General features: G+C 41.9%; 2 protein-coding genes across 3 annotated transcripts; one reads left to right on the top strand and one right to left on the bottom strand.

Annotated features, from left to right (window-relative positions):
• Positions 1–4,103: 4,103 nt before the first annotated feature.
• On the top strand, positions 4,104–6,394 carry LOC306792017 (uncharacterized protein). The gene is made up of 3 exons (XM_079288993.1): positions 4,104–4,215; positions 4,466–4,547; positions 5,121–6,394. The coding sequence occupies exons 2-3, from the start codon at positions 4,485–4,487 to the stop codon at positions 5,553–5,555; spliced, it is 498 nt and encodes a 165-aa protein (XP_079145119.1). The 5' UTR covers positions 4,104–4,215; positions 4,466–4,484; the 3' UTR covers positions 5,556–6,394.
• A 4,984-nt stretch (positions 6,395–11,378) lies between these two features.
• spp1 (secreted phosphoprotein 1) lies at positions 11,379–17,709 on the bottom strand. Of its 2 annotated transcripts, none has more exons than XM_079290044.1 (8): positions 17,587–17,709; positions 14,151–14,222; positions 13,954–13,998; positions 13,800–13,874; positions 13,387–13,452; positions 13,110–13,250; positions 12,290–12,631; positions 11,379–12,016 (listed from the first exon to the last, which is right to left on the bottom strand). In XM_079290044.1, exons 2-8 carry the CDS (start codon positions 14,205–14,207, stop codon positions 11,630–11,632), a joined length of 1,113 nt encoding a protein of 370 aa, XP_079146170.1. In that variant the 5' UTR covers positions 14,208–14,222; positions 17,587–17,709; the 3' UTR covers positions 11,379–11,629. The 2 variants fall into 2 exon arrangements, with proteins under 2 accessions (XP_079146170.1, XP_079146171.1); XM_079290045.1 differs by having other exon boundaries at positions 12,296–12,631.
• Positions 17,710–26,234: the final 8,525 nt, after the last annotated feature.

Below are 26,234 nucleotides of genomic sequence, written 5' to 3'. Positions count from 1 at the left end.
CGGTGTGCAGAATCAGAAACCATTTAGCAAATATATGTCTTCTTATATATATCACATCCTTTGTAACCTTGTTTGTCACTGTAAGGTAAAATGGTACTTCCTTTAATAACAACACAGGTAGGAGGCAGCTCTGTGTTGCTACAATGAGCAGCAGTGCTGCAGGAAATGTTGCAAGGCCGACTTTGAGCAAGAGACTTATGGGAAATGCTCGGTAGCCAACAATCAGCCACAGCCTACTTATTTTAACTTTACATACTCCAAGGAAAGCAAGAGCAAGATGTCTTAAAATAACACGCACTATTCATGAAAACAAAGTCTGACCTTAAATTACCACAGGGGGAAAGTACGCTGAGGGGGAGACTTTTACTGTCAACTCCTACAGCCATGCCTCAATTCTCAAATCGTCATGGTTTCTATTGTGATGAGATTTTTTGTTTTCTTTTACGATTTAACCAAAGCAGAACTTTACTGTGTAAACTGTCCGACTTCCAGAAGGTTGTTTACTTTTTTTTTAAACTAACCAGTTAACGTAAAGACTTCAATGAGGACTTCCTGCATGTGCTTAACCATACCAGACTACAGACTGCTGTGTTTGGATGACGGCAATAATTGACCAGAGTTAGGATTTTCCCCTGAACGCCTCTGGATGAAGATTAATCAATGTGGTTACAAGTGTTTCAGACTCTGACTCAGAACAGACTTATTTAACTTGTAGACAAAGATGCTACGTGTACGTGAATGAGGATGTGTGCACAGTAGGAAGTGGGTTTATGTCTCACGCTGTTGGAGACTTGATGTGCGCGTGTTGATGATGATGATGGATACACTCTGGTGTGTCTTGTACTGCTGTAACACGACATGGCTTTTCCACAATAGTATGTGTTGATATTCTCAGTGGCATTACCGACATGCTAATGTTTAGCAGGTATAATGTTGACCACGGTCACCATCTTAGTTTGGTATGCTAGCATGCCAACATTCGCTAAATATCACTGACCACAAAATACAACTGAGGATGATGGGAATGTCATTAGTTCTGCAGGTATTCGGTCATAAAATTTGACCTGATGATGATGCTAGAGGAAAAGTTAAAAGATCAACAAAGTTCTTACAGTCCAGAAGGGAACACGAGTGTCTGAATTACATTACAGGATAACCAAACAACATATCCTGTAAATAGTTTCACCTAAAACCCCAAAGAGGGGATCACCAAAGTTATTAGGATCCATGAACGTCGGTACAAATTTTAGCGCCAATCTATCTAGTAGATGTTGAGATATGTCACCACAAAATGTCAAACTTTGGCCTGTGCCGGATGAAAAGTCACACAATCAGTTAAGTATTAGGATGCGTCATCTGGGAAGCACAGACGTCTCTCTTTTTATTTTTAAACCAAAAATGTCAACCTCGTAGTGGCACAAGATGAAAAGCTAGAGGGTCACCAAATTCGTTAGGATTCACCCTCTGGGGGCAACGACTGTCTATACAAAATGTCATAGCAATCCAACCTCTAGTCGCTAAGATATGCCAGTGTGACTGACAGGCCGACGTTGCCATCCCTAAAGCCATGCCGCTAACGTGGCTAAGAAGATACCCATCGTAAATTCCCAGAGGCAAAGGCTTGTTTCGTCTGACCAAGAGTCCAAAACCCAAAATGGATGTGGTTTGTTGTGCTGATCTGTGTCCTTAAACTTGTAATTTGTAAACTTTTCATGATTCATCCTGAGGTGTTTTCACAGGGAGAAGAGATGGGAAGAGAGGAGGGGGGAAGTTTCAGAGTGATGAGGTAACACAGTGGTGTCAGACACACACACATACTCACACTCACACACACACACACACACACACACATACACACACTCACACAGGTCTGATCAAAGTGTGGCTACACTCTGACTCTACTGTAACATTCCACTGACTGCTCAACCTTGAATCAGCCAGTATGTTGAATCATCGCCTCATTCAGACTTCCGTCTCCATTCGTCATTTCTCAGTCGCCTCCTGTCGCAATGTCGCATCTCAGTTCCGCCTTTAACACAAAGCGTCATCCAGCATCTGATCCAAATAATGAAAAGTTCTTTCGACAATATCTGGTATAACTATGGCTAAGGTTTGGGGAACATTTAATCTACAATTAAGACATGTCCATCCACCATCACCACCTCAAAAGCCTAACTTCCTGTCTCACTGCATAAAGGGTTACACTACTTCCTGTATTGATACTGAACATTTGCATTGATCGTGAATCCTGAGGAGCGTAAGTGACCCTTCCGAAGTCGGACAAAAAGAAACATAGCGATGGCGGTTCCTTTTAGTCTGGTGTTAGAACATATGCGCCAGGCAATATTCCTTCAAGAGGCCAACAGCAATGACTACAGCATGCGATGGAAAGATACATTCACAATGACACCTTTTACTCGGGTAACTTTTCCTGTTATGAAGTTAAACGTCCTGTATTAATAACACAACGAAAGTTACTTTTCGAGTGATAATTCATGTCATCCTCAAAATATGTTAACAAGCAACCTATTTGTCTTCTTCCAAATCTCTTTGAAGTTACCACAGAAATAAGGAGGAAGCAAACGTGACTGACGTCTGTGATCGGACATTTGGCCAACTCCTCTTGAGAAATTGTTGGCTAATGTTTTGCTGACATTAGCTAACTTAAGATGTGAAAACACACCATGTGATGTGTCCGCGAATATTGTGACACCGATGTAACCATTATAATGTCACCTTTGAAGTGAAATAAGATTCGTTGTTATTTACCTTTATTCGTGAATTCTACTAATGTACTTGATAGAATAAGATTCGTCGGTAATAACGTAATACGTGAATTTCAGACTAGGTTTTTGTGAAGTTTTTCCGATGTATACAGAAACTCAACTTTGCAGTGACGATTGCATTGCACTAAGATAACGTCGACGTCCACACCAGAAGGTAACATGGGTGGAAAAAGTTAAAAATCAGCGGAACCTGAAGGTCCGATTGTTGAATTAATGTGACAGAAACACGGAGAGTCATATTTGGAATGTCTTCCATACTCGTCAGAAGAGTTTGGGTTTCCAGAAAATGACTCATGAAGTGCCGCTAAACTTAAAATGTTACGGGGGGATTTAGAAGGTAAACTGAAAGAAATGAAAAGTGGCAAAAAGGTTCCACATTCAATTAATATATTCATAAATTTCCTGCATTTTACTACTGTATTTTATTTCTTACACTGTTTCTTTAAAAAAAAAATTGTTTAATGCAATGAATGTTCTTAATTGTTTTTAAATCTCATTTTCTTTTGCCTTATGTTTTGATGCTTTTAATGGTTTTATGTGAAGCACTTTGAATTACCTTGTTGTTGAAATGTGCTATGAATAGCCTTGCCTTGCCTTGAAGAGACGCAGCATATCCAAGTACAACAGGACAGGGGGGGCCGAGGTTCTGCCGGGTTCCAAGCTTGCTCAACTGTCATTGGAGCACAGAGCGAAAAGTTACGGGACATAAGAAGGGTCAACTGTTAATATCTACATGTTTATTTACTGCTATATTTTAATTGTGTTTTATTGTGTTTTATTTGGGTGTTTGATTATTATAGCTAGTACATGCAGTGTGCCGAGTTATTCATTTTGTACCCTTTCGTGTACAACACATCCTGGAATGTCAATTAACATTCTTATTCTTTTCCAAAACATTGCTGCACCCCAGGCACCCTCATGGCCCTATTTCTCTACACACTCTACATAAATTACTCTCAGAGCCGATCCTCCTGTCGGATATGCTGAAGTACACAAAGATAGTATTTGACGAAGGAATACTTCAGTTTTTCATGGTATTTTTTACAGCCCCAAAAATAACAAGAGTGTAAAATATCTGCAATATAAGCCAAAAAAAAATACATGACTCGTGAAAATTATAAATAACATTTCCACTGATTCATGCACGCATTTAGCTGATCCAGAAGTGTGTGGTAACCTTCCATTCCTGCCCCTCCCCCCCCCCCCCCCCCCCATTCCAGGCCCGCAGTCTTGCCCAATCCTCCCTCCTGCCCGTCACAGCCCTGCCCGGGCCGGCCTCTCCTTGCAGGCAGCATATATGAGCAGCAGCCAATCTCACATGGAGGTCAGACATCTTTCTGCTTTGAGAGTAAACACAGCTGCACAGGATCCCATTGATTGTATTTAGGATCTAAGAGAAGTGAGAAAGAAGTAGTGCGACAGACAACTGGTGAGTTTCAAATTGAATTTAGATTTACATGTCTGTTTGAAGTTACTGTATGTCTTGTGATGCTTTATGGATTCATGAGCTACTCCTCACCAGTTTTGAGAGTATTTATCTCTTAAAAAAAAGATGTTTTCATTGGATAGATTATTGCAATTCTCCAGTGTAAATCGGATTATTTTGCCTCTTGACAGAGCTTTGTTCCTGGTTGCGTGTAAGTGAATGTGTTTTTGTTTGTGGCTTCCCTCCTTTGCAGACAAGAACCCAATCAAGAGATGCAGTTCCTGATAACCGCCCTCGCCATCGTTCTTGTGTCTACAACAGCCTCCGCTAAGCCGGTGAGCTCACCACAAAGCTGAATCTTCCCTCATCCTCCTCCGTCACCGCTCTTTCTCTCTTAGTTGAATTCATTTTTCTGCCCTGATTTCAACTGACGATGTTCGATTGGTGCTATTTCTGTCAGGGCGGACATTAAAAACTGTTTGTTATATCAAGTCAATTCCAAGGTGAAGGCCAGTGGTGCCATGACTCGGTGTTCTGCAGGTATTGTTAATGCTGGCTTACGGTTTCTTTCAATGACGTTAAACTCTCAGTGACACCATTGTTCAAAGTATATATCTCTGCAAGGCCTGCACGTCGTAGTCTACTGTCTGTAGGGTTTAAGGTCTGGTTAGGGTGTAGGAAAAATGGTTATTGCAGGTTTTTTAAAGGCAAACATCGTTCACCTCCGGCCTCGCTACTGTATAGAACACACTTCCTCCTGCGTTGGCGCTGAACGTAAATCATGTTCTGCAGAATCATCACATATGGAGGTGGTATCTAGGGATACTGGGCAAGAAAAACCCACGAGAAATTGATTATTTGACAGCATCAAAGTGTAACGTCTCTTTCATTCGATACTCCCTCCACAGATTGGTTGGCCTCGGCATCACGATGCTGACATCGCTGACAATGATTTGACGCAGGGATGGCTGGACGGGACCAACAGGTCTCCTGGATCCTCCAGATACGAAGACTCGTCTTCAGAGTCACGGGAGTCTTCGGAATCGAGTGAATCTTCAGAAAGTCGATCTTCGGAGGAGTCTTCTGAGGAAGATCTGTTCACAGATCAGACCACGCCGGTCGTGATCGGCACTGCCACGACAACCATCGCGACGGTAGACGGGAGCACGTCCACCCCTGAACCAGACACAGTTACTACAGACGAGTCAACTGTGAGAGTGACTCCCCCGCCAGCAACACCGGCCACACCCGTTGCCTCGACGTCACCTGGATGTGTGACTCATTGCTTCACCGTGGAGATTCCGACGGCGGCTCCCATCACAGAGAACAGAGGAGACAACTAACTAACCACGGTCCTATTAAAGAAATCCCAAGCGGCGCTCTCTGGGAAGTGAGATCACACCTCCAATTACCGTTTATCAATTCAAGAAGCAAAAAGTCAACGTATAAGTACAGATAGTCAGTGAGGCCAGTGTGAAATAAGAGGGTCCTCTACAATAACTAAAAAACAGTATCTCTTTTAAAGACCACTAGATGCTTCACAAAAAGAACCAATTTAATAAAGATTCTGTGATGAATGATACTCTTAAAAGCATTATTTTGTTATAAATGCAGGACTACACTTTCATTGTTTTTTAAATGTTGACCAACAGAGTTTGAGCCATCAAACGGTGACGCTGCAGAGCAACTTTCATAGAGACCATGAGGCAACACATTCATGCTTATACATGGTAACTTTACAAAAACAAATCTGTGGCTCAGTCATGTTGACCTTTAAGCGGTATAACTGATCGGGAAAGTACAGGGATGATACTTTGGTGGATTTATTTCCATTTACATATGTTACAACAGCAACAACAAGTCTCCGTTCTGCATGAAGCATCCAGAGTATGTATCGCACAGCAGAGTGTTTATAGAGTGGGGAGGGTGCGTCCTGTTTTGTCTTATTCAGCATGTACACACAACAGACAAGCTGAGTTATTGCCACAGCGGGTTGGTTTAATTACGGCTTGTGAATTCATATTTGCCCAAATTAAATGTGAAGACTATACCCAAATGCTGTAGTTTTCTTTGTTTTAAAGTGGGTTGTACTTCATTTTTGTTGAACTGGATCAACTGGGTGTGCAGGATTGTGTGTGTTGTATATGACAATTTGTTTCTAAAGGTAAATAAAGAAATCTAAATTGCAATAAAATTGTCATATTTTGTAAAATCATAACATTTTCATTAAATTAAACTACATTTAATGTTTTTTTTACCCCTAGTTTCAGAGAATATAACATCTATTTTTAAGAGCATGGAGGGAGCTGGAGACAATTATTCTAACTTATTTTTAATCAAAACAAATATTGAATAAATATACCGGTTTATCACCCACGGTGAAGTATAAACATATGAAATTAAGTGGGGGCTCAGTTGAGGTAGTGTAGTAAAGGAGTGTAGTAAAGTGCTTTCTTGGAAAGGAAGCAGTGAGCGGAGGGGGATTCAGCTGGTTGCAAGCTGCAACCTCACCGCTAGGAGCCACCAAATCCTACACGCTGTCCCTTAAATGGTCACGACATAAGTATATAACAGTGAGTGGGCAAATCATGTAAGTGATAGATTTCCCTGCACTGTAAGTCACTGCTCTAACTCATATCCAACTCATATGTCCTGCTTACGTGTCCTTAAGATAGACATCATGCCGTTGACCTTTCAGTCCTTAAAAGTTATTTCTAATTGCTAAAAAGACCAAAACATGCTCCCATCGCCAGACAACATCCTGTTTGTTCCCTTTATGTCAAATCTAAAAAACAAACATACATCCGTATATATCCAAAGCAAGCAGGGTGGACGAGAAGCTCTTGCTAATGGCATTTTAATGAATCAGCTCCATCCAGTGGGAAAAGTGATGAATTACAGTCTACAGACCACCTTGAGGATTTCAAACAGGTTTCTGGTTGATATTTGGACCTGTTAAACGCTTATATATATGTATAAATATATATATATCTTTAGATGTATATATACAGATGTATACCTGCACAAAGCCAGGTCCGGTGGGTGTAAAAGAACTTGACTGTCCTGCACAGAGCCCTGACCTCAACCCCATCCAACATCGTCTTTTGGATGACCTTACACCTTAAAGTCTGTGAGCAGGATCATGTCACTCAACGTCAATGTTGGACCTCACTAATACTCTTGTGTCTGTCTGGGAATGGGAACAAATCCCTGCGGCCAGGATATGAAACTGAAAGCCCGATCAGCTCTTTAGCTTTTTATTGTGCATGTCGTCCCTCAACTCCAACTATATTCTTGTGTCTCAACTTTCTAATGGGACTGTACACAATTGGCCAGCTCAAGGAAGAGGAGGTCTGGGACTCTAAACACACTGTACGGCTCAAAAACAAAAACACAGTCACTGTTTCCAAAGACTTGATTTGTGGATCGGTTCGTCAGGTCTCAATCCCCACTGCAGGATTACACAAGTCTCACTATGACTCATGGATAAAAATGGTAATCACAATTAGCCTATTACCCTGTTATTATTACTACAGTTTTACTACAGCTCACACACTCACAAATCACACACAGTCAACAGCTGACTGAACAAACAAGAAATGCACACATGTGTAGACTACAGCGTTGACACAACAGCTCCAACTACCAGACAAAACAAAAATGCAAAGTGCATTTAAACAATATAACCTCACAACTACTCAGGAAATCGTTGAATAGACAGCCACAGACACATTTAGACACCAGTATAGAACCAAAGCAGCAGACAGACCGATGGAGTGAATGTGACTCACGTGAGTTGATGCTGCAGCCCATTCTTCTCTCCTTCATGGTGGTTAATATCCATGTTTAATGACGTCTCAGTCACCGTTCATTTAGTTTCGTTTGACGACAGAACTCCATCACTGCTAGCACTGGAAAACACCAGCACTGGTTTGATTTAAATGTTGTTGGAAACTTTCATGGATTACTGTGAGGCCAGAGAGCAACTTACTTCAGTTCAACTACCTCTCTTGCAAAGTACCCGATACACAGTAACAGTGTAGCTGACTCTCTGATGCTATTTTTCTTATCAGTGTAAACTTCATGTGGTTCCTCTTCGATAGGCCCTTTTGCCCACACAGACTGACATCTACCGTTGTAACACAGGGGGCGCTGTTGCCCTCATTTGGAGAAACTCAATTAAAACCGAGGAACATACCGGGGAAGGTATATTTTATGTGACAAATCAGTTTTTAACCAATTTAATGAGAACAACTATTCTTTGTGTCAGGGAGTCCTGGATTGCCTTATTTCCTGTGATAAAACACACAGAAGAACCCATACGTACATGATCATCAGTGTTGGGGTCTGACCATATGGCTTCAACATGTGCTGTGAACAAAGAGAATCAAGCAAAGGTTTCATCCTGATTGTGGTTTGATGAGAGCAAACCTCCTCTGACGGAATTTCACATTAGGGTGTGAATTCCCCCCCCCCCCCCCAAAAAAAAACTATGGTTCCTGAAGTCACCTGAATGCACTACTGCAATCTCATTGGCCGAGAGCCAAGACAGCACCAGGACCCCTGTGGTTCAGCCACTGTCCTATAAAACTGCCTGCAGCTCACACCTCATCATTCATCATATGAAATAAACTGCATTAAATACATCTTCATCAATAACATAGATAATTAACAAAGACACAGGTTTATTTATAACTAAATCTTTGGTATAAATACACGTATACTGCCATCTACTGGTAGAAATGGTAAACACGTTTACTCTGCGTCTCATAGTCTATGCTCTGCGTTCACTCGAGCAACAGCACAATGTACTTAAATATCAGTGCTCACAGCAACAACTCGGGGCACACAAAAATGACTTTGATTGAACTATATTACGAACTGTATTGCACTGAACAATACACAGATTAATCGAAAACTTGATTCTTGCTGTGTACATGGATGAATGAATATTAAATCGCATGCAGTCAACTCCTGTTGCTAAAACTCCTGTTGCTAACATACTCCCATCAGCCCACGTTTATTTATTTTTATTCATTTATTTTTATTCATTTATTTTTATTCTAATGTTGTCCCTCAAAATTAAAGCCCTTCAAAATCTCATTCATGAGACAATTTGTCTCATTTGTGTTTATTTTTGAATTATCGGGAAAAAAAACTGTATTTGTCTTGATTCATATTTAAAAGAAAATGTCTTTCCATCAAAGGCAAGGGTGCTTTATTGGAAATTGCATGTTGATTTAAAAAAAGAAGCAACAGACCTGAAATATTTAGCCTCAATCATTATAAGACCTCTGACATTTCAATCATCTCATTTTCTCAGTTTATGTGTTCCTCATATTGTTTTCATGCATTTCCTCATCTTTACCAGACACAAGATTCCTGCTGTATTTTCAGTGTCAAACTATGTTTCGTTATAGTTGCTGTAATCTGGACTTCATCACATCAATGGGCCAACAGGACCCTAAATCAAGGATGATATTCAGAGGGACGTCTGTGCTGTGTTCTTGTTTGGTGATGTTTTATCCAAACTCTCGCATGAACAATTGTCTCCATCAGACACAACAGAATAAAATAACATCACTATAGTATCAAGCCATGTCGTGTATATTTTTGTTTTATGTGGCTCATTTCCCAAAATCTTGGACTGTTATGTATAAAGTATACTTTTTAAAAAGAGAGAAAAAAAGAATCTATATTTAACCGTGACAGGAACATCAGTCTTAGCACATTTTTACTGTCTCATCTTTCCAGCCGAGGGGCTTCACTGCTGCAGTTTGGGGCCACAGACGACACAAAGCCTGTAATCAGTCAGAGCTCCCTCTGTGTTTATGTGTCTACAGGAGGAGAAGATGAAGTCTCGACAAAGGGGCTTCGATATGTGATTTCTGTAGGAATCCCTCGTATTGCTGCTTGTTCTGAACATTCCTGCCTTTGGAGGACACTAGCAGGTCTGCACTCGGGCCCAGGCATTGACTTGACAAATACAGGACATTTTCACATGCAAAGTGCAGATTTGGGTCAAGTTTGGGTCGATTATATAAGCATTGTATGAGTGTGTGTGTGTGTATGGACCTGGGTCAGGAGGTGATTAGCCTAGCTTAGCATACAGACTATAAGCAGAGGGAAACAACAGGCATGGCTGTCTCCAAAATGAGTTACATGCTGTTGTCGATCACAAGATGAAGGCAGCATAAGTTGACCTTTGGTTTCAGTGCATTAAGGTATGAGTACGGAAAGTGAATGAGAACAGCCTGACGATAATTGCTTTTTAATTTTTTTTTTTTTTTTTTACTTTGGACAGAGCCAGGCCAGCTGTCTCACCCTGATTCCAGTCTTTATGGTAACAAAGTGCCTTCTGCTCCATATGTAACACAGAGACATGAGAGTGGTGGTGATCTCCCTTCCATCATGAAATAGATTGTCTTTAGTCCATTTCAATTTGTTTTGAACTTTTCTCATGTTGTATTTTTTATGATTATACATTGCTTGTTATTATTTATCCTCCCTCACCAGACTTTCCATCTTGACATCTAAGACAAATCTAAGACAGCCAGCATCTCTTTTTATGAAAAAGAACTTTATTCATATTTTAGAAATGGTACAATATGATACATTACAGTAAACAACATGGGACAAACAACATGTAGTGTAGGTAACTGTGCAAATGAACAGGATGTGTGTGTGTGCGGCATCTATACTTGACTGATAGATGGCGTGTTTCTCTCTGTTTACTTCCTTTTATCTACACCAGCAGATTTGATACAATAGCGAGCAACGAAGCAAAGCCACAGTCAGCAAATGCATGGCTGAATGTCAAGTTTAAATTCTATCATGCTTGAAATGATTACAAGTATTTTAATAGATGGTGCACTTTTCGCTCTTGTCTTCAAAGCACAAAAACAAGGTAGGTTTGCATGTTTGCAGTTATTAGGTAATGGGTAAATGCAGTGATGTGCTAGTGTAGATATCAGGACTCAACTTTTTGTCTTTGTTCTTTTCCAATTTTGACCTTTAACCCTACAGTAACAGAGAGGAGAGGGGCAGGGACAAAGGTCATGAGGTCAGTCAACCTCCTGGTTGCAGACGTCAGTTTCTACATCCACCCACTTTTCCCTTGCGGGGGTCAAACATGGGATTTACCAGGGCAACCAGACCACAGGATGCAGGAGTTATTAGTTTATTTAAATACAATCTAGAAGGAAAAGCATTTCTGTTTCCCAAAAAGAAGCACAAATAATCACAGAAATATGGTGTGAACACATTGAAATCAATATTAATTAGGCGTGGTGGTCCCTGTTTGGTCCCACGGTGGGAAGTGGCTCTAGGGGGAGCGATTTGCACCTGGATGCAGCATGTGCTCTTTATGTGACTCTTTCTGACACCGCCGCCCACTCCCGTTTCCAGGAAATATTATCTATTTGGCAGTGAGGACCTCTGGCATGTCAGTGGTGGCGTCAGGTGCTGCCACCTCGTCATTCTCAGCGCTCTCATCTGATTCGCTGTCGGCGGCTCCGGGCGTGGCCGTGGCCTCCTCGCTGCTCTGGCTGTCCTCGTCCTCTGACTCCTGGCTGGTGCTTGCGCTGGCGGTGCTGTCACTCTGCTCCTCTTCCTCCTCATCCTCTTCCTCCGGAGCGCTGGAGCTCTCGCTGGTGGTGGCACTCTCCTCCTCCTCTGGGAGGGAGGCCTGGCGGGGGCTGAGGTCCTGGTCCTGAGAGATGCTGGAGGCGGCATCGAGGCCCTGGCTCTCCATCTCAGGGGTGCTGGTGTCCTCCTCCAGGAGGTCGGTGTGGACCTGAAAAGCCTGGAGGTGAGGCGGAGGAGGAACGGGACGTTTAGTTTGTTTGATTTGTCTACACACAGTGCATACAAAACTGCACCAATGGTGGAAGTTTGTGCAGTGCATTTGTTTTTACATCTTGGTATATTCAGGAGTTTTGTAGAATGAAGTGAGAGAAAGGTAGTGCAAGGTAAAAGGCAGCACTTCTGTGAGTATTGGACATTTCGTGGTAAGGACATTCTACTGCAGCTTATTGTCAAATTAGATGGATTGGACTCTACGGAAACTCAAACTAACCTGTACCTTGTACACCTTCAGTGACTTGTCCACCTCGTTGCCCTCTGTCATGTCGTACGCCATCTTCTTTCCTGTGCCGACAAACTCGTAGGACTTGTAGGGACCAGGGACCTTGTGGTAGGATTTGTCCTCCACGTAGACAATGGACTTGTAGTCGCTTGGGTAGCCTCCAAAGCTGTCGCCGCGGGCGGTTTCCATGTCAGTGACGATGGTAGGCACGATGGGCTCGGCAGTGGCTTCGGCAACGGGTTCCTCTGTGACGGTCACAGGGCTGACGGTGGTGGGAGCGGGGGAGGAGGACTCGTCCGACTCTGAGCTTTCACCATCTTCATCCTCGGTTTCCTGGAGACACAGAGGTGAGGTGTCGGAGAGTTGGCGGCTGGGAAATGTGATTTGCCGCCTCAGAAAATACCTCCCTGAAATTTCCTATGGAAGTCACCGCCTCTTTAACTCGTGGAGTCTCTGTCAATTCTATTTGCTGACATTGCCTTTTCACAAATATTCTACGAGATTTAGTTTGGGACAAAGGTCAGGCAAACTACTAGCTTGTTACTGTTAGCTTAAGTAGCATTTGCTACTGTTCCTGTCCAAAGTTGACTTGAAAAATGACCAATCACCATGAAAAGCATGAGCTTAATATTACTATACCGAATTAGGTAGTCGTCATTATTTAAAGAGGCACTTATAGCAAGCCTACAATATTTGAGTCGAACAGTTTTGAGATAAACAATGTCTATTTTTCATTACATTTATAGACAATTGTGTATTGTGCCTTATTGTTATGTAGCCAGATGCGTTATCGGTGTGCTTTTTTACTCACACTCTCCTCTGCATCATCATCGTCGGCATCATCATCATCGCTGTCTTCACTGTTCTGGCTGTCGACAGAGGTTGTATCTGGGGATGAAGTTGTGTCCGTGCTGGCGGATTTTAAGTCTACTAGAGCCTCTGCTGCCGCCTGCTGCAAGAATCATTAAAAGACACAGTCATAAACTTCACCAGAGCTGTACTCTGCTAAAGACATGAGAAGGATCTGATGATTTAACAAGGTTTGTCCCGATAAATTAGGAGTGATCCGATGGGAAATACGGTCTCACCTCGTCTTCATCTGAACCCTCTGCGCTCTCGTCTGAGCCGGCAGCTGCTGCTGCTTCTTCAACATTCTACAACATGAGAGAGACACAATACATTTGATTGATTATTTTTCTATCTTTTACTGTTTTTATCACTTTTTCATTCATCTAACATGTCTTCGTAATAGGCTGTTCCTCCTGCTCTCTTTGTGTTAACAACACAGGGCCTCAGGATGAGGTATTGATGCAAAAGTTTCCCATAATGCAACTCAAATGCCCACATTTTTAGAGCCCAACACCTGCTATTTGTAACCTGTCTTTTCTTATGAAAATGTCATCCAATCAGAGATAACCCTGATGTCATCAATGAAACATAATACGACAAGAGGAGAACAAGTTGAACTAAACATGGCGGAGTGAAAAATAGAATATTTTACCTGTACAGGTGCTGCACGGTACTCAGGAACCTCTGCCGCCTTTCTCCTGAGGGGTTGAGCTGCTGGTCGTCTAGCCTGTGGACGAGACCAACATCATTCAAAGTGGAAGTCTCTCTCTCTCTCTCTCTCTTTCTTTCTCTCTCTAGGTACTCACCACTTCTTCAGAGCTCTCTGAACTGCTGTCAGAAACCTTTCTTGCCTAAAAAGCAAAAGATATGTTTGTATGTCAATAAACCAAAAATCAATGTCAAAATTGATCGTAAACTAATGTCAACATGTAATGTGATAAAGCTCTTCCTCATTGGGGAAAAGTAATCTTGAAGTTTTGACTTGACAGTGAAAACAACTCACCGGCCGGCAGAGGACCGTGGCGAAGAGCAGAACGAAAACAACGGCCACTTTCATCATGTCACAATTTGGTATCTGGATGGGGAGACAACCAGAGAGCTTGAAGTCACACAATAAAACAATTAAACATAACCATGATGCACAGAGCTCGTACGACACCGACAAACCCGTCCGGAGGCCATAACTTCACAGGAAACACAATGACAAACAGAAAGAAGGAGCTGCTAGTTTCCTCAGTGAATCCTCTCGCCCAGATCCCTTCCTAAAAATGAAGGCTGCGTGGTCACATGACCGTTAACTAGCAGTGGCACTTCCTGAGGCCTTGGTAGTTCACAGGAAGTCATTAAGTCCTTAATTACAGACCCAAACGAGTGGTTGTGTGTCCCTGACAACTCTGTTTCGACACAGTAAAACATTTTCTCTGTCATCAGAGCGAGAAAATTACATCATTTTGGTGGTTTATTCTACTATGAGACAGGATGTTTCTGGCAGATTCTGGTCAAGAAGATGTGAGAAAATAACAGGTATGATGTCAAAAGAGATGAATGTGGGTGTTTGGCTTAAAAAATTGAAGACAGCAACATTTAGAGTTACAACTATCTGAGTCTAGCTTACATTTCCATCAATAACTCTCTGAGGAAGTACTCAGCTTTACGTTTATTATAATAGATTTAAATCAGCTGTTGTCCTGCAAACAGATCAACAGACATTCACTGCAAAAATACCACATACTACAAACTCATTGCTTCTTCTTTTTAGGCCTTCGGACAAACACTATATTTATCTTAAAGTCGACATGTGCTTTTCTATAAAAGTGTCTGCATGTTAAAATATCCAGGAATAAGTCAAAAAGCTGGACAGACTTTAAGAAAAACAAGAGGGAATAGTACATGTTTTTGGGACTATTTTCAGCAGAGGAGTAGCAGACATTTGGTGCGCTTGTAAGTAGTTACAGCGCCAAGATGGTGTATGTGGGATTGACATGCTTCCCATTTTTAGCAGTTTTTGGACGGCAATGGAGCTCAGGCTTTATCGATATATCAGGCTTTAGGTACAGGAGACAACACTTGTTCGTGGGATCAGTTCATAGTTGGTTTTAGTCTTGGGATTTGTTGGCAGTCACAGCAACAGTAACCTTAGAGTACTTTTCTACCCATCAGCAAAATGTTGTGCATCCCATGTTTTACTGCAGGTATGACACCTTATTAACAGCAGCTTACAAAAACAATTATATTTTTCTGTTTTCCCCTCCCTAACTGTAACACGCGCTTCTTTTTTATATCTGCTAAGGGAGGAGCAGTCTGAGTGTCTGCGTCCATCTTTAATGGTAGGCTCTTCCTATACTGTGTAATTCACCAGGTTATAACTGGAAAGCCACAGAGCAGCAGAAACATGACACATGGCCATATGCGTGTGTGTATTTCTGTACGTCTGCTTTGGAGACGCCCAATTTGAGTTTCAGACCTCGAGAGTATGTGCATTTTATCTGAGCCCCACTTCTTTCAAGGGCTGCTTGAATGTTAAGTCTTGGTTTTAGGGTACAGGTCTGAATTGTTTTTTAGGTCATGGGTAAGGGTTGGGATTGGACACGTAGCTGTGGTGGTTAAAGTTCATAATTTTAGGAAATCTGCCTATTCGCTTACTTTCAAAGAGTTATATGAGAAGATCAATACCAGTCTCACTTCTGCACGCTGCATTTATGACGCTAAAACTAGCAGGGCTTAGCTTAGCATAAAGACTGGAAGCAGACTGTTCGCCTGGCTCTGTTCAAAAGTAACTAAATTCACCACCCAACCCTGCAAAGCTAACTAATTAAAGGGCGAGTCCATCTGCGTTCTTTTCCAGGTTTTTCAAATGTAAACGCCCACTCATTAGCAAAAAGCAATGAAGTAGCTACCAAAGTAAGCTAACTAATAAGGTTATTAATAATGTGAACCCTAACGTCAGCTGAGTCAACGCTGGCTTTGCTAAGGTTGGAAACAACTGAAAGGGTTAGTTGAGATTTGTTGGAGTAGAGTTGTATGTATACATCCGTGTTACTGTGAGGTAGAATTACTTTTTGTGACTGGTGTCTGGTTCCCCATTGGACAGGGCTGTCTGAATACAATATTTCTTCTTGTGTTCATTCTATAAATTGTCGACAAGTTGGATTTTTTATAGGCCAGACTATTTCTTTTAGGTGCATTGACTTCCTGGAGTCAATGCACCTCAAAGACTCAATCACTTGCCCACCAGGATGCCCCAAACCATCACACATCTTATTTTGAAAGTAGACTGAGGGGTCTAACAAGATGATGTCTCCCACTTCTTTCTTCAGTAGTTAATCAGCATGTGTGTATGTTGTCAGTGTGTTTACTCAGTGTGGTTAGTCGGGGCTGGACCTGGTCATGTGACACAAAATCCAGAAATCAGTATTCGGCTGCCCACAGCTTCCCCTTCCTGCTTTGGTGTCGCCTTGATGCTAATCAGCCACTCAAACACAGCCGCCTCCGGCTTCAACCTCTGACCGATCGCAGGCGGACCTCCACAGCTGTAAACTCGTAATTAACTGCAATAAAGTGCAGAGCTTTCAAGGCGGACAACCAAACCCTTTCTGTGGTTCCACAAGATCAATGTGAGTTTGCTCAACATTGACTTTTAATTTCTGCTAATCTTGTGCAGGTGTGGTTCAATTAAGTTGTTAGAATTAAGTTGAATTAAGTTAGTTAGAAACCTTCAGCTACAGTTGGACTCGGTACCTTTTGGACTTGTTTGGACAATGTTTTATAAAGAAAGGAAGAAGAAATGCATAAAGAAAATACACTTTGTGGTAAAAAAGTATTAATCTGCTGCTAAAACAACCTCCGCTCTTCTGGGAAGGCTTTCTGCTAAATTTTGGAACCTGGCTGCAGGGATTTTAGCATAAGAGGGGTCCAACACTGATGTTGGGTGACGAGGTCTGGCTCACAGGTGGCGTTCCAGTTCATCCCAAAGGTGTTGGACTGAGTTGAGGTCAGGGCTCTGTGCAGGCCAGTCATGTTCTTCTACATCTATGTGGGGAAACTATTTCTTTATCGAGCTGACTTTGTGCAAGGGGGGAAAGGGCATTCTCCAAACTGTTGCCACACAGTTACACTACTGTCTAAAAGCGTTTCCCTTCATTGGAACTGAGATGTCCAGTCCACACTATGAAAAACAGCCCCAGACAAAAACTATGCAGACATAAGTGTCCGCACACTTTTGGCCATATGTTGTATTTAAAATGCATGAAAGACAATTCACACTGCAAGTTTTCTAAATGATGAAATTCATTATTTAAACAAAATAAAGTACATTTCCAGCAGCTCATACAAAAATGAGGCTGCCCACGTCTCATCACAGCAACAGTGCTGCAGAAAAACTCCAACCCAACCCTGGACACAATAAATATAATGTCATATAAATATATATTCATTCTGACCTTGTTCGCAGTGGGAGGAAGCTTCAGGAGTTCAGCGGCTGCAGGTTGTGGAGCAGAAACAGATAGACGTGGTTTGTCTTTACTTTATCTCCTGGGTTTCCCTGGATGTTGTTCGCTGCTGAGTGATGCTGTGCTGAAAGCGAGGCCCCTGGTTGGCTTATAAACCCTCCAGCCTCAGGCAGCAGCCAATCAGCTCGGAGCTTGTGATGTCATGAGGTTAACCGCTCCCTGGTCCACCTCTCCTCTCCCTCTCCCACTCTTCCTGTGGTTGGTGCTGTGGTGGTGTGGGGGCAAACACACCTACACACACACACACACACACACACACACGTAGAATGCAAAGACAAATACATGGATAACGACATGCAGACATTTACAGTCCAGACAGAAGTATGTGAATGTATTTTTTTTGTGCCTCTCTCTCCTTGTGTGTGAAGTTATTTTAAGGACATGTAGTGACAGGCTCTGGGAAAATAAAAAGCGGCATATGGTGTCGAGTGGTGTGACAATGATTCAGCTTCCTCACAGACAGACGAAAATCATCTGACTGAGGTCTGTCGGGATAATTGAGAATATGTCTGCAACACCAGACTGGTGTGTGTGTGTGTGTGTGTGTGTGTGTGTGTGTGTGTGTGTGTGTGTGTGTGTACCAGTGTATGTTATGTTTCCAAGTATATGAATATGTGACCTTTTGGGTTTTCTTGTATGTGTGTGTGTGTTTGTCTGTATGTCTGAATACGAAACAGCAAAAATGCCACGAGCGGTAAAAACATCACGCTGATGAACACGTATGTAGAAATGTTGATATGAAACTTGCTTTTGGTTCAGAAACGTTGTGATTCAACGTATCCCTGGTCTGCAGAAACGTTCAATTTTATTCTGGCGACAGGGTTGTGATGCGCCATGTTTGAAAAAGGAGAGGTCTTTATTCTAATGTGTTTCACACATAAATGAAAAGTATGGTTCAGAGTGGTCTATCAACCAGACACTGTACAAGACGATTTGATCGCTTTTGTGTGATAAAGCAGAGGTCAGGGGAGGCCAAACAAAGTGCTCTCTGCAAAGTTTACACATATTGTTTACATACCTTAAAGATGAGGTTTTGTTGATGAGAAAGAAAATGGAAAGGGGGTTAGGTGGCTGACATGCATTCTAAGAATTCTCTTGTAATTTGGGTTTTATGGTTGCAGCGTTCGTGCATCATCAGACTTGATTGGCTCGTAAAGTGTCTGAGTCTGTCTGATGATATACACTACATACACACACACACACACACATACACTCACAAGTAGATGCAGAGTTGTTTACATCTAAGTGCACTAAACTACTGTAGACATATTCCTACATATTTTGAGATTCATGATCTAGTAAGACCAATGGATGAACAACAGAAAAATAACTGGAGACCATCTTGCGATGGGATCCCGCAAGCTGCGACGCAAAATCGGGCCATTCACACACTCACGCTCATTTTTTCCTTCTTTGCTATCGCCGATTATACTGTCGCAAACACCAGTTAACAGTCTCAGTTCTGATCAGCTCACATGTCCCACATTGGAAACACATATGTCTTGATCTGGCTCAACAAAACAGGTTATTCAACCTCTGTTTTAGCCCAAAATGATCAATTAAAGCAGCTTTAATGAAGTCCTTACGGAAATCTGGAATAGTGTATTGTAACGAAATGCTAAAATCTCCCTTTTGCTGAAAAACATATCGTAGGATAGGACTAATGCAGGGTTCAGAATATACACACAAACACATTAAAACACGCACAGATACAGGAGTCACATAAATAATCATTGAATGCATTTAATGACACACTGATATTTTACCACACACAGAAGACCCATTGAGTCTATCCGTCGACACAGTTAGTCACTGGGTTAACACGCTCACACTGACAGTCTGATTACAGTAGCACAGTGTGTCGTCGCTCTGATCGTACAGACGTGTTGAACTCTGACAGCTTGATGGGTTCTGAGGCCTCAGGGTCGCAAACGTACAATTACTCAAACGCTCAAATCAAAGCGTTCTTCTTCTACCGAGGTACTGAGGTATGTCGCGCATGAGACACAGCCACAGCGTCCTGCTCGGTCTTGTTCGAACCCGGATAACCGTCGCTGTCTGATAGCTGAAGATGTTAGATCGTCTCAGAAACGTCTCTGTTGAAGAGTTGATGAGTATTTGTCCTCCCCATTAAACTACAGTAGCCTGTGACTTTGTATCAGGAATACTGACTGACTTTTTATGAGCTCTGCCGGGCGTAAGCGAGATCATGCGTTTGGTCGTGTGTCTGTATGTCCACGGAGAATCTCGCACACTGCTTTTCCCATCAGCCAAATATTTTTTTGTGCTAATCTATGACCGTATCCTCAAGGATCTCTAGTGGCTGTGGTAATTCACAATCTTTGAAAACATATTTCATTGACTGTTTGATACCGTCATTGACTGCTGACTCCTCGCTCCTCTTAACCGACCAGCAGGGCCTGCAAGTGATCAACGACTGCTTCAGTAGTGAAAGGCGTCTCCAAAACAAGCCCTACCTATAGTCTGTTGCATGCCATCAAAACATCAAAAGTTTGGTCTAGTTTTGAACCCGATTATCTGTAGATAGGATTTTTTTCGTTCAGCCAAAAACTCCCATGAAATCTAATCACCAAGAAATTAGACATGAAGAGACAATTAAAATGTCCTTGAGTCGTACCACCATCCTGGTGGGCAACTGATTGAGTCTCACGAAAGCTAAGACAAACCGCTCTAGCAACAATGGAAAAATAAATGTAACAGTAAAAACATCAAACGTGATGAGCGTAGGATGGACTGGTCTGGGACACGGAGTCTCTTGTAAAGACTCTTACATTTTACAACGTTGGCAACAAAAACAAATCTGAGTTGAGTGAACCATTTATTTGGAAAAAACGCAGAAGTGTCGTTTCATAGTTCAATAAAATCGTCCCAAAAAAAGGAACAAATGTACAAACTAAAAACAAATCAAGTCCACCAACATGTGTCTTTGTACCTCTGTTGGTGTGTGTGTGTGTGTGTGTGTGTGTAATGTATCTCATTTGTGTGTTTTTCTCTGTCAGTTTGTGTTTTCTCACTCTCTGTGTCTTCTGTTCCTCATATGTATGTGTGTGTATTTTAACTGACCACCAATAAACGCTCTCTATAGCCAGTGTTTGGTTTGTCTATTCTGGGCTACCATAGCAACATGGCAGACTCTGTAAAGAGGACCAGCTCCCATATGTAGATACAAAGGGCTCATTCTAAGCCAACAAAAGCACAAAGATTCGTAGTTTCAGGTGATTATGCACCAAAGAAAATGGCTCACATGGGGCTAGATATCATAGATATGGCAAAGAGTAAGGCCTTAAAGCGGCTATAATAGATATTTTTATAATAACAATCTATCAAATGACAAAGTGAAAAAGCGTGGCCATGTGAAGGGGGTCACTAGTGATGAGCTCCCCCCAGCTTTAGGGGGCTCTGTAGTGAGATTCAGCTCATTGTTTAGCTGTCCGGCTGCAGCTTTACTGTTTTGGTTCACTCTCACCACTCTCATGGTGTCATTTTCAGTCGCAGCAGGCAGCTGTTTTCAGAGATAAAGCTCTAACAACCCACTATACACTACCTGCTCAGCACCATACTGACATGTAAATATATATCACATGTGTTTCTTTTTATTCCCTCTTGGACTGAAACTCACATTCAGGATTCTCAATGCCACCTGATATCAAATAGCATCATTCTTTACTGGAGAAAGATGAGTTTAACACAGACACACACACACAAAGACATGGATGAATATAATGCATGCAAGCACACACAGAGGAACAAACACACACACACTCTCCAGGCTATAAATGTGGTAGAACACTGGCTGGCAGACAGTGGAACAAGAAATTAACGAGAAGAGTAGAAAGCCGCTATAATAAGAACTTTCCTAGACTGTATATGTGTGTGTTTTTGCATCTATGAGGACAACACTAGAAAGATGAGGAAAAATACTTTACTTCCTCTTGCTGCATCCCATCAATTCTGATGTGTCAAAATAAATGATTGTACATGATCTCATATTTTAAGTTAAGATAAAAATGCCCAACATTTTGGACCAGTGGACCATTTTGGACCAGAGGAGAAAGATTGTGGCTACTACGCCTAAATCTCCTCACAGCCCTGCGCCATTCAAGGTATCCTCATGCAATGGTTCGTATGACATCTTACTAAAAGATTGTTGTTTGGGTTAAAATAACTGCGGAAGTGTTACGTGACAAAACTATCAACGTTGACTTTTTTCACATAAATGCTGATAGATGGCTGTGGTTGGACCCACCCACCTCCCCTCCAGTCTGCCCTGTGTGGGCCTTTGCGGTCTTCATACATCCTCGTTTATGATTACGAGGATAACGTAAACAAAGACATTTTGTGGGATATCTATAAATGATGGTGCATCATTTTTTGTAGGTTTAGCTACGAATGCTGGATGAGACCAGCCTGGGACGGTATCCCCGGCAGCGAGAGGAGGGCACATAGTGAGCAAGGGCAATGATCAAATAGATGAAAGCCGGCCGAGAAGAGCAGGAAAGTTTTAACGAGGCAACCAATCCCACCGACAAAACACTAGTGGGGAGCGCTTTATATGAAACACAAGTAGAGCCCATACAGCAACATCACTTTGTGAGACTATCAAAGCACCAATACAATGTACCAATGCATTCCACAGCAGTCCCTCAAGAGCGTTTCACCTCACCCACCGAATTTGTCAATGTGGCCAGAATTGAAAAAAGAAAAGTGTTTGATGTTACCAGGTGTAATTCCAAAGCCCGCCTGATCAAATGTCATCATCCAGATAATGTAGCCAGATACGCAGAGTAAGTAATAGATGGGGAAAGGACACAAGTAGAAACAGGAAAACAGAAACTGAAAGGGAAAGAAAAGAAGCAGAGATTCAACAACAGTCATTCACGATACACATACTCACAGAATGTGCCAGCTCTTTTAGTTTTCACAAAACAAAATGAAAAAACAAGCTCTGAGCTATAACAATGGTGAAACCGGCTACAGTTTGGATCTTTTCTGCCCAAATGTTTTGCATATTCCACAAACAAAGTCTGGATAAGCCGCAGTTGTTGAGACGGGAAATAAATACATTTAAAAACAAGCTCCAGGCTTTACGTAGTTGAAGTGGTCTCTCGATAGCACGGCAAACATTTGACCTCTGCAACACAAACACAGAGCTCAGTAAGAATAACAGTGGATCTGGTGAAAAGCTCTTCAATAAAGAACAGTAACCTCTGCCAGACAGGCTTCACAACTGAGCAGGACCAAAGAAACAACTGCTCTGGGATGTTGTTGCTGATTTTCAAGCAGACATGGTTTTTTTCATGTTCCGGATGAAATATAAAATAAACCAATTCGACCAACAAGAGGGAAAGAGGGACAAACACCTTGTAGTAAAACATGTTTTTGAAAAACAGAAAAATTAAATTGTTCTTTCAGAGCTTTTATCACTTCCTGATGTGATTCTTTTCTTGCTGACCATAGGTTCACAAATCACGAACAAACACACACATACACAAGTCACGCATACACGCACACAGGTCTGTCGTATTCTTAGCTTCCACCCCCAGTTTCCACCATGACTCGGTGGCCGTTCAGTGTCTTACTTCATTGGAACCAGCAGCAAGTTTCCATGGAATGGCATGGCTTTTATTGTGTGTGTGTGTGTGTGTGTGTGTGTGTGTGTGTGTGTGTGTGTGTGTGTGTGTGTGTGTGTGTGTGTGTGTGTGTGTGTGTGTGTTTTTAGGATCATGTGCGACAAGTCATTTGAAAACAGCGCATCTGAAAATGTTCTGGGTGGGGGCCGGATAATCATTTTCAACGTCAAATAACTTTCATTCGTATGATAGAGCAGTTTTTCTTAGACGTTCTCAATAGCTGGAGGTACTGGAGGGATGATTTTAAATCATCACAGAATCACTTTATTCTGAGAGATTTGCTCATACGAGTGTTCAAACTCAGATTCATCAAACTCTCTTAGCAGCTCAAATGTGTAGTAAATCCCCCTAACCCGATTAAAAGTTGTATTCTGCATTTTTGCTTGTCCTTCACGCCCCTGGAGTGTAAAGGCCTTAACCTTCTTGACCTTCTTCTCAGCTGAGATTGATGACATTTGAATTCTGAAACTCTCTAAGTTTGAGTCTCAGTCCAAGAGAAATGAACATAATCTGATTAAACTACAAGGAACAAACTCAAACACCAACATCATGGTTTGGAAGAGGATTGAGATTGACGTCTAACAGCCAGAAAGCTAAATGGATCCTCCCTGGAACGCCGAGGGGAACAAAGTTTAGACCGATGCTGAAATCCAACACGTTACAGGCAGTTCTTTTAACTCTCCTATTGCTAAGCTGAATAAATAAACAGCTAAAACAGATATAAATGTCAGGATGACAGTCCAACAAAGAATCTACTTGATCTGTTTACAAGCCCTGGATCAGTTGTAGATGAGCACTGTGGACCTAAACAGACTAAACACGACTCCAGTAATAGAGTCGACATTGCTTCAGACCAAAGAAAATAAACGTTTGTGGCAGTAACAAGCTTTGCCGTAATGGCAGAGGTTGTGGAGATGCTGGTTTGGTGAAGGACGTCCTTCAGCTTGTCCGCTCTGGTGCGCGCTGATTGTCATGTGGTGGAAACATGACTGGTGTTTTACGGGTTTTTAAGCAGAGGCGAATTACAGGATGTAAACAGGCGTATGGTTTCATCCCCGAGTTTCTTTTGTAGAGTGTAAACCTGCAGATCCTGATCAGCGAGCAGAATTACATGAGTTATACGAGTTTTTGTTTTGTTTCTGTTTGTGCTTCTGTTGAGTCTCTGTTCCAGACTGTAGTTTTTCTTCTCTTCTAGATTCACTCTGACATTACAGCAGGTCGTACAATTACAGACGCTCTTTTTTTTCTGCCACTGAGTTTCCTGCCGATCCTGCCAACTGTGCACTCTGTAGACCAGTACAGCTGTGTGCTTGCTGCATGAAGAGATTCACTTTTTCAGAGGTTGAAATCCTGCCTGTTTGCGCTGGATGTGAGTGAGAGTTGTACAATAATACTTCTGGTGTGTCACAACTGTGTCAGGCATGAATTCCTCAGAGTAGAGAGGGTTATCTGAAGTCCAGCAGAAAATGGAAGGACTGAACAGATCATTGGCTAGATGTCCCTTGTACATGTAAGGGCAGACACACCAGGCAAAGAAGATACAGAATGTAACTAATACATATCGCCATTAAACCTCAACAGCAAGTTCTCTGACAGTTTACGTTTAAATATGCAGATGAGGCACTCTCTTGTTTTAATATGTGCTACTTTGCATCATTTCCAGAACAGAAATCTGAATGTTGGAGAAAGCCAGGTTCAAAATGTTTATTTTATTTTGTTGACATATAGAGTTCAAGGTTTTACAGAGGTCTTTTATATCACGCCATAATTCAGAAAATACTGTCAGCAGCCATAAAAAGATACATTAAATGAAATGTTCCACAAATCAGGCTGTGAGTGATTAAATATAGTATAGTATATGAAATGTTTTTTTTGCCTGGGATGTCTTCCCTTAAGGTTGTGGGTTGGATCATTCTCCTGAGTTTATTTGTGCTGAGATTGGACACAATTGCAAGACAAATAAGGAGGGATTGGTAAATATTTGCATTCAATCTTGTGAAGGAGATCACAGTTTCCCCGACTGAATATTTACGAAGATATTTAAGGTGAGGTGCTTCAGCTTCAGTTTTCCAGCTGGAGTGAATACAATGGTTGAATGAATGTGGACCGCAGCAGAAGGCACAGATTTTAGGTATATATTTTCTCTGATTTTACACCAGGATCTGCGTCAGTTTTACTTCACAGAGACAAGGAGCAGAGCAGGATTACATATCTGAACTATACGTCGAGCTTCCTGTCTGTGTGGGGAGCTCAGGGTGGTTCCCCTTCACAACCTTTCCCAGACATTCCTGTCCTAATTATGCCTGTCTGTGTGTGAGCATGTGCACTTGAATAGCTATCTTTGTTATGACCAATTTCAATTTTTAAACCTTTGGAAAGTGAGGAGATTTTGACTGGTCCTCACTTTGGGATGGACGTTAAAATGCCTGTTCTAGGGTAGAGCTGTCGCTGTTTCAGCTCTAAAAATGTGTTAAGATGGCCACTTGGCTGATATGGTTAAACAAACACATCCTTTTTAAGAGTGAGGGCAGCACGGTGGCTCAGTGTGGCCCCACAGGATGAAAGTGGAGAATTCGGTTTGAGGCCTCGGCTCTCTCTTGTGTGGCGTTTGCATGTTCTACTCGTGTTGACGTTGAGTTTTTTCCGGGTGCTCCAGTTTCCTCCTATATTCCAAAGACATGCAGCTCAATTGGAAACTCTAAATTACCTACACATCTATGTCTTCTCTGGACTTCAATGAATGCTGATAAACATTACTAATGACAATAAAATGCTAATGAATCAGATTAAGGTCACCTCTCTGTTGTCATCATTTACTCTCAGATTACATATTCAATATATGTTTGATTTGCCCTCCCCCCATTTTTCCAATCAGGAACAAATTGTTCCGGTTATTCCGACACCACATCAGTGCAGCACAAAAAGGCC

This window comes from Melanostigma gelatinosum, assembly GCF_949748355.1.
Source record: "Melanostigma gelatinosum genome assembly, chromosome: 18".
NCBI lineage: Eukaryota > Metazoa > Chordata > Actinopteri > Perciformes > Zoarcidae > Melanostigma > Melanostigma gelatinosum.
This window is presented reverse-complemented; position numbering and strand designations above follow the sequence as displayed.